Here is a 7932-nt window from a genome sequence, read left to right as displayed (position 1 = left end):
ACTGGAATTTCCACTATGAACACATCTGTCCACAGAGATGTTCAGTCATTCCTCCTAAAAACTCTCCTCTGGTGAATTTAAACTTTTTGAGGCTGAAATTTCACCACAAGCAGCTAAACTAGAACATTTTCACATCTGCAGGCATACGGGGAAAACTGAATTTTAATAACCTGTCATGTGTAAAATGATTAAAAACTATACAGAGCTCAAACCTCATGATACAGTCCAGCTACATTATTAGATGTTCCGAACTCTGAATCAAGCGTGTTGTGCTGGGGGGGCCGGGGGGCCGGCAGGCTCTCAGCCTCAGCTACTGTGTCATATGATCTCCTAGATATGTACTTCATTTGAACAAAAACATTATATACACAGTTACTGACATAGAAACAGACACAAATGATTCAGCTACTAAGGACAAACTATATTGCTGTGTTTATGCCAAGTTGGCTCCTTCTCAACTGAGAATTTAGTTTCATAAACATGATTATGAATAATACAGATTAAATGGAATTATAAACTGAGCACGATGTGGCAGAGGTATGCTCAGACTGCTGGGATTTTCACAAGCTTGTTTTATGGCATGTCACACTCAGTCATCTCCATGGAGAGCAGCAGTTTGTATGTGGACAGACTCATCAGTGGCCCGTCCAAAAAAAGTCACATTTACAGGATTAAAGGGCACTTGGGAGCCACATGACCAGCATCGCACTTTCATTGGCTGTCTGAGTCCTCAGCCACGCCCTTGTTCCTGGGCAGACTGAGCAGCTCCTGGATCCTCTGCAGGTCTGAGTTTTGGTCCTCTCCACTGCTGCTCATCTGGCCAATCAGGTCCTCAGTCACATGCAAACGGGCATTCCTGTGGGGACCCGCACGGCAGGTAGTGGTCAGTGCCTTGGGTATCGGCCATTTCACTGCAGACTAATATCATCGAGTAGTTCCAGGGACGTACCATTCTTCCAGTTTCAGCTGGTACAGCTCCCTGTGCTCTCTCCTGCGCCTCTCCCGAATGGTTTCTCCCGCCAACTTCTGCATGGCCATAATCAGAACCCCTGCAGGTACCCTGCAATACATTTACACATATCGATCAGATCTTTTCGTCCAAAACCACACGCAAGCAATGCAGGCAGCACATAGCGAACAGATGTTAAGCGGACAACTGGACAGCTTGGTCAGCTTCCAAGGAAGGATGCATAACAAGTGCAAGTTAGCACTGGAGAAAGAGCTAAACAATACAAAACACTGCAAAGAAACTAACGGGGAAGTTATTCAGAGACACTATGAGAATTAGGCAAAAATACAACAGCATCCAACAATAACTACAAAGCAACTAACAGTCTTTGTCTGAGGTCCTGAGTCTTACAGGAGATCAAGATAGAATATGCAATTACTGAATTATTCCTATGCACCTGTGCATCATTCAGATCACAAAAAGAATATCTAATCTAGAAGTTCAGAAAAATGTGTCCTCCGAGACAGCAAAGCCTGCGCACAAACAGAGCTCACCCCAGCATCGATCCAATGAGTGATCCGGCAACCAGGCCTCGCAGTCCCAGGCTGAGCCTGAACAATCCTCCGGTGACAGCTGGACAGACCAGAAACAGCAGCTTGGCACAAACACACCATACAGCCAAGGTGGGGATCAGGACGGGAAGATGAACTCACCCCCCGCAGCAGCGTAGTGGCTGATTGCATATTCATCCCTGTACACGGACAGGCCCGTGCTCACGGTGCTGCCCGAACACAGAGGAAAGGGACAGTGAGCGCAGGGACCAGGCAATATGAAACGGGCTACAGGGTAATTTTCACCTTACTTCTTGCAAATAAAACTCACTTGAAAAGGGTGACGAAGGCTGCTACTCTCCAGCTCCACCTCCACCCGTACCTGATGAACCCGCGGATGGCAGCATTGTGAGCCGAGCGCTTGGACAACGAAACACAACCCGGTTATGACATCACAGTAACGTCTGACAGCAGTCGCATTAACCTTGGGGATCTGCCGGTCCCTATCGGCCTCTCACTGCCCGCACTCACGATAGCGTCCACACGGCTGTGAAACACCTCTGCGTGGCTCTGCTGGATGAATCTCTGGCGGGCGTGTCGGGCGGCGGGGACGCCCCCATACACTATACCCAGGAGCGCAGCGGCCAGGGCGCTTTTCAGCACGTTGGTCACCTCCTCGGAGTACGACTGCGTGTCTCTGCGGTGAGACGGGGAGAGACGAGTGAGCGGGTCCGGAGGGGGAGGACTGCGCCGTACGTAAAGCATGCAGACAGGGCCGGCCATGCCGTCACTCACTCCCGGTGGAAGAGGTCCTTCAGGCGCTCCCAGCCCGTCTCTGGAAGCTCGGGCTTCTCCAAACGCTGTGGCAGAGCCACTCGCATCTGCTCCTCGGCTTCGGCCGCAGAGACCCGCGGCAGCAACCGGAGACCCCCGATCAGATCGAGGGGCCGCCACACTGGCCGCTGACAGCCAGACTCGCTAAGCCGCACGGCACTCCGCTCGGGTGCTTGACTATGAAGGTGAGGTGACATATTAACATTCTAGCACATCCCATACTAGAGGACCGCTGTAGCTCGATAGAGCACCGGCAACACGCCGACTTCCAGCCTAAACCCGACCTTTATTGCACGTCACTGAAATTGACGCAGCGGCCTCTAGCGGTGGAGGGCCAGCCGCGCAGCATGACTGTAAATCAAATCACATTCCATTAGTATGTTTTCTAAACAATAAACCGACGTTATTTTTATAATGCACTAACACCCGGCGACGACAAACACATTGTTAAAATCCACCAGTGAAGAACAGAAACAATCAAATTACAGGCATTTTTAACTAAAATGTTTTATTGTGAACACATATCAATGCATCAATCTTCAAAATGCTTATCCTGGTCCGGGGCTGAAGCAGCACAGGGAACAAGGCAGGGATACCGCCCCCCCTCCCCCTAACACACACACACACACACACACACACGCACGCACGCCCGCACGCACGCACACACACGCACACACACACGCGCGCACACACACACACACGCACACACACACAGGTTTGTAATTATATTTTTGTGGGGACCCTCCATTCATTTCTAACCCCTATCCAGCTCTAAATTTAACCATAAGTAACCAAACAAAATACAAGACTTTTGGCATTTTTACCTTTTGATCGAATTCACAGATCTTTGTGGGGACCTGAAAAATGGACCCCACAATGCAATATAAACATAATTGACACACAGAATAAAAAAAAAACTATATTGCAAATATGGCAAACTGTTAAATCCATGGGTGACATTCATTGTTCTACTACCACTGGTCAGTGCCCCATATTCTCAGTGTTGCATCTGTGATCATAGTTACATTTTCTACCAGTCCTTTGCCGTTCGTTAAGTACAGTTGGATATACTGAAACAGTCTATTGTCATCCACAAAGGGGCAATAAAATCCGTCTGAATACAGCATCCATTTCGATGGCAATTAATCCAAAATGAAAAGAAAATAAACTTTAAAAGCAGAACCAAAGCACTAAATCCATTATAAGAAAACTATTTAATCTCAGGTACAATCTTACACTTTTACAAAACATAAAAACAAGGGAACACAAGACATATTTGGTTCTTCAGTTGCTATTCAACGACCATCTTCAAGATGAAACTTGAGTTCTTTTGCAATTGGAGAAGAAGCTCTGGATGTGGCCCTCAGCCAAAATGCAGATGCTTGACCTGAATCTGGGAGCCTTCTGAGCAACCGTCGGCCGTGGGTGTGTGACGCTCACAGCTCAGTCCGGACGGTCTTGCTGGAGATCTGGTCGTAGGCTACGTTCCTTCTGGGCTTGTATTTCAGCAGACGGCCAAACTCGGTGAGAAGTTTCTCCCAGTAACATGACACATCTTCCATATCCAGGTGGTCCTGGATGAACTGCTGACCTCTGGCGGGAGAAAGTGACATTCTCTATTTAAACAGGGAACTTAAGACACAACCGACAGTCTAGATCGAACAAACCCAGCTAGTGCTGGGAATCTGCTAACTAATCACAGCATGAGCACCATAAGACCAAAAATGAAGTCCCTTAAATCTGGGGCACCAAGAGGTATTCTAAAGCCAGCTTTACCTTTTAGCCACCTGATAAGCAACATCATCGTTTTCTTTTACAAACTGGAGCAGCTCTCTGTGGAAGTGGGACATGCACCGAAAATTAGGGGAGAACACAGAACAGCGAGTCCTTCCCAAAGGTGAATGAACTACTGTTAGGCTAAAAATGGGACCAGATTGACTGTAAAGAATGGTTAGAGTGTGTTTACAGAAGCACCGAACCCAGTCCGGTCGTGCTGCTCTAATGCCACCCAGCTGGAGCGGAACAGGTCAATTACCGGACGTCAGAGAGGTCCTGCTTCACAGGAATGTAGTGGACCCAGGGCTTAAGTTGGGGATAGAAGAACTCCAGCCACTCGTCACCCACATGCAGCACCAAGGAACCACAGAGGAACAGGTGCTTGAAGCGGAAGCTGGCAGCTACCCCACGGAAGTTGAAGAGGTACCTGCGGATAGGAGTGGCTGAGTAGAGGGTAGAAAGTTCTGGAGGAAGGTAGTTACGAGCTTGTAGGATCCAAGGGACTTTTGGAGGTTCACTTCAAACACTTTTTTTGTCCACATTTAATTATTTATGTAATTAATATAAACATCAGGAGTTCATACTTGTATCTGCAATGATCCACCAGGGGTATCTCCTTGGCTGGTGGTTTGCCCAGTGTGTCCTGGTAGAGGATAATGGAGAAGGAGCAGATGTGCACGATTACTGTCTTTCATTAATTAATAGGGGCTGATGAAACCTGCAGCTCCTCTGCAGGGAACAGGCTGGGGTTGTCATGGCAGGAAAGGCTTCACCTTCTCTGACTTCCAGGCCTGGTTTTTTGTGTACTCTGCATCCACCAGCTGAGGGTCCTCCCGCGACAGCAAGATTAGCGGGTCTCGCTCCGGACTGGTCCTATGGATCACACAGCCGTCACACAGTCTCAGCTCAACATCAGCATTAATTCACGTCAGACGAATCTAGTGCTGCCAATTATTGGCATTTGATGCTCGTCACGCTGTGAAGCTGAAGACTATCAGTGTCTCTGAAACCTTTGGTCTCTCCATGATCTCTCGGGCACAGAACACAGACCTTGATCCCCTGAAGAAGCCCTTTGATTCCTTGTCTTTCCATGGCCACTGTGCTGATGACCTGGATGGGTGAGAATGATTCCTCATTGCCTTGGTGAAAGTGCAGGGCTGTTCGTCTGACCACAAACCTCTCATGCAGCAAGATGTGTGTTATGAAAGGAGAATTGTGATTGGCCCTGCTCGCCTCTCCAACTCCTCCCTCATGAGGTCCCAGCGACCCAATCCAGTGGGGTATATGGGCCACACCGCTGGTCCACCTTCCCAAAATGTCCAGGCAGGGTACATAATGTCATGGTAGTCCCGAGTCTAGAGATAAACAGTGCAGAGTTCACTAAGGAAACACCACTGCACAATAAACGTTCTCTGCATGTTTGGTTATGTTGCGTGACACAAGTAGTAGCATTGAATCTGTAAACTCTGGTACACAACTACATACATATGTGACTGTTTACCTTACTGAAGGACATGACAGGCAGGACTGGATGCACCCAGTGGCGCACATGGGGGTAATCACGCACGTTAATCACCATCTCCATGTCTGGCAAGCGGTCTATCACCTGCAGGATAAAGTGCTCCACACCGCTACACCTGCACAGGCATGGAGAGAGACGTGCACAGCCCTGTGTCATCCTGAAGCACAGAGATCCAATGCAGAGACACGCTGAGACACGCACACACCTTGCTGGGAACATGCAGCTCTGCTCACGGTATAGTTTCTTCCCGATGACCTGGTAGTGTGTCCCCACACCCCGATGCACAGTCTCCCGAAACACCTCTTCCGAAATTCCATCCTGGAACGGACGGAGATCGTTTTCCAGAACTCTGAACGGAGAGATACAAGGCATGAGGGTTATGTTCGGGTAAAATTTAAATACACAAAACCAGCTTTTTTACCCGCAAAGGGCAAAATGTGAGTCAATTTTGGGAATTTATCAGGGATGTTTGATTTTGAACTGTGTTAGTTGTCACACCTTGATCTTGTAATATCATTGATTATGATGTCTTAATTTTCCTCTGCACTCCCTGTTAATCCAGGAGAAAGAATCATCATTCTTATAGAGACATCTCAGTGGAATATGACTCATGCACATTTGATGCCTCACACATTCGCTGAGATTTTAAACTGACCTCATCAATGAAAACTGACAGGTCAAGGGAACAAGACTGAACCCAAAGAGTGTGATAAGGTGGCAGTGATGAAGGTGACTGTGCTGGACATCGCTGCATATTACCTGAGATGACAGCTGCAGTTCTGTGGGTTACAGGGCGTGTAAGACCGAGTGGCTTCTGTGATCTTATCTAAGTAGTTTTTCCATCGTTCGCCTTTTGTAAAAAGGGAAGACAAACAGTGGTGTAGTTGTGTCTTGGTAGGAGGGTATATCGTTATACATATTACTGCGAATACGCGCTTATACTCTGATTGATATTAAATTCCGACAGTTTATAGGTGGATATAACGGTACATATAGGTAGGTATGTCACTACCTACCACTACCTCTGTGAATGATTTATACTGCCAGTTAATGAAGTAGGTCGCTAATTACGTCTAGATCCGAGGAAGACTATTATCTCCGCCTGCCCGGACAAATCCTTTGGCATGTCTACTGCAGGACAGCGCATCCGTTTAGGAAGAAACATGCTGATGCACGCCGCACAACATGAAAAGTGAATCTAAACTTTCTTCTACTGCCGCGTCCAGCTGCAAACTTTTACGTACTTTAACTGTGCCACATTTATTAAACCGATTAATCCTGTTTACACACCATGTCCCATTAAATAATCCCTTAGAAAAGTGAATCTTTATCGCGATGCACTTTAACTACGTGCCCATAATCTTTCACAAAGAAACCGGAGTTACAATGCTACCCAACTTAGCCATGAACCACACCAGCAGGTTTGAACGGCACAGTAATACAAAAAAATGCCACAGGAACGCGTTACCTGTCTCTGCTGCCCTAATTCCAACACAGCAAAAATGTAGTATAAAGAAAGGCATTAGAATCCAGCGTGGTTCCATTTTTCTCATACAGTATCGGATCGCCTGAGCTAAAACCAGGATCGGTGATCAGCTAGTAGAGCCTGTATGTCTCGAGGTAAAAACTTTACCGTATATCACAAAATATATTCGCAATACCTTTGCACAAGGAATGATACTTACATTAGCTTTTATATTTACATATATAGCAGACACTTCTGTCTAAAGCGACGTAAAAGCGAGCACATTTCAAACATTCATGCTGTCAAGGAGTTAACTAGGCATAAATGCAGCTATGCTGAGTTTACAATGAGTGCCCAGGTACAAGTTTAAGCAGTTTTGGACTAGGCAAATACACACCTACACAATAACTAATGACAAACCAAGAATCTAATAAGACTATTCAAGGTCCAGTAAATGCAACACAACAGCATTCAAAGAACAATAATTTCTTGAAGATAGAGGAAGAACCTGAGGAGCAGACAGGAGAATCATCTAGAGTGACACATCTTTCGTGGTGAAAGGAGCTCCAAGTGGCTCTGGTTTGCTGACTAAACGAGGTGAGATGGTTTGTAAGGAGCCTTTTGATGAAGATGGGTGCCTGTCCATTAATGAACTGTAAGCCAACAGTAAGGTTACTTTTTATATTTTATCTCCCCCCCCCCCCCCCCCCCCCCATTCTTATTTGATTTGTCCCGGGAGCAGAAATATTCAAGAGATATTTATTTATTTTTTCCATGATTGTCACTATGAATGCAGTCTCACTGACAAAACTGGAGTACATCCTCACCTATGTCT

General features: G+C 46.7%; 2 protein-coding genes across 2 annotated transcripts; both read right to left on the bottom strand.

Moving 5' to 3' along the window:
• Positions 1-144: 144 nt before the first annotated feature.
• Positions 145-2642, bottom strand: timmdc1 (translocase of inner mitochondrial membrane domain containing 1). Its single transcript, XM_049009368.1, has 7 exons — positions 2296-2642; positions 2032-2197; positions 1832-1920; positions 1663-1730; positions 1504-1582; positions 950-1060; positions 145-856 (listed from the first exon to the last, which is right to left on the bottom strand). Exons 1-7 carry the CDS (start codon positions 2529-2531, stop codon positions 712-714), a joined length of 894 nt encoding a protein of 297 aa, XP_048865325.1. The 5' UTR covers positions 2532-2642; the 3' UTR covers positions 145-711.
• Positions 2643-2825: 183 nt separating this feature from the next.
• poglut1 (protein O-glucosyltransferase 1) lies at positions 2826-7250 on the bottom strand. Its single transcript, XM_049009334.1, has 11 exons — positions 7101-7250; positions 6392-6482; positions 5838-5981; positions 5612-5747; positions 5344-5465; positions 5161-5220; positions 4884-4983; positions 4695-4753; positions 4370-4537; positions 4111-4167; positions 2826-3927 (listed from the first exon to the last, which is right to left on the bottom strand). Exons 1-11 carry the CDS (start codon positions 7183-7185, stop codon positions 3771-3773), a joined length of 1179 nt encoding a protein of 392 aa, XP_048865291.1. The 5' UTR covers positions 7186-7250; the 3' UTR covers positions 2826-3770.
• Between the last annotated feature and the right edge of the window lie 682 nt (positions 7251-7932).

Source organism: Brienomyrus brachyistius, chromosome 1, assembly GCF_023856365.1.
Source record: "Brienomyrus brachyistius isolate T26 chromosome 1, BBRACH_0.4, whole genome shotgun sequence".
Classification (NCBI taxonomy): domain Eukaryota; kingdom Metazoa; phylum Chordata; class Actinopteri; order Osteoglossiformes; family Mormyridae; genus Brienomyrus; species Brienomyrus brachyistius.
This window is presented reverse-complemented; position numbering and strand designations above follow the sequence as displayed.

Bases quoted from the DNA above. Each gene is read 5' to 3' on its own strand.
- timmdc1 (XM_049009368.1), bottom strand. From the start codon at position 2,531: ATGTCACCTCACCTTCATAGTCAAGCACCCGAGCGGAGTGCCGTGCGG. The intron at 1,921-2,031 runs GTGAGTGCGGGC...TCGTTGTCCAAG, and splicing joins ACAGCCGTGTGGACGCTATC to CGCTCGGCTCACAATGCTGC. The intron at 1,583-1,662 runs GTGAGTTCATCT...TGGTCTGTCCAG, and splicing joins CCACTACGCTGCTGCGGGGG to CTGTCACCGGAGGATTGTTC.
- poglut1 (XM_049009334.1), bottom strand. From the start codon at position 7,185: ATGAGAAAAATGGAACCACGCTGGATTCTAATGCCTTTCTTTATACTA. The intron at 5,982-6,391 runs GTAATATGCAGC...CTCTCCGTTCAG, and splicing joins AACTGCAGCTGTCATCTCAG to AGTTCTGGAAAACGATCTCC. The intron at 5,748-5,837 runs GTGTGTGCGTGT...ATGCCTGTGCAG, and splicing joins AGCTGCATGTTCCCAGCAAG to GTGTAGCGGTGTGGAGCACT.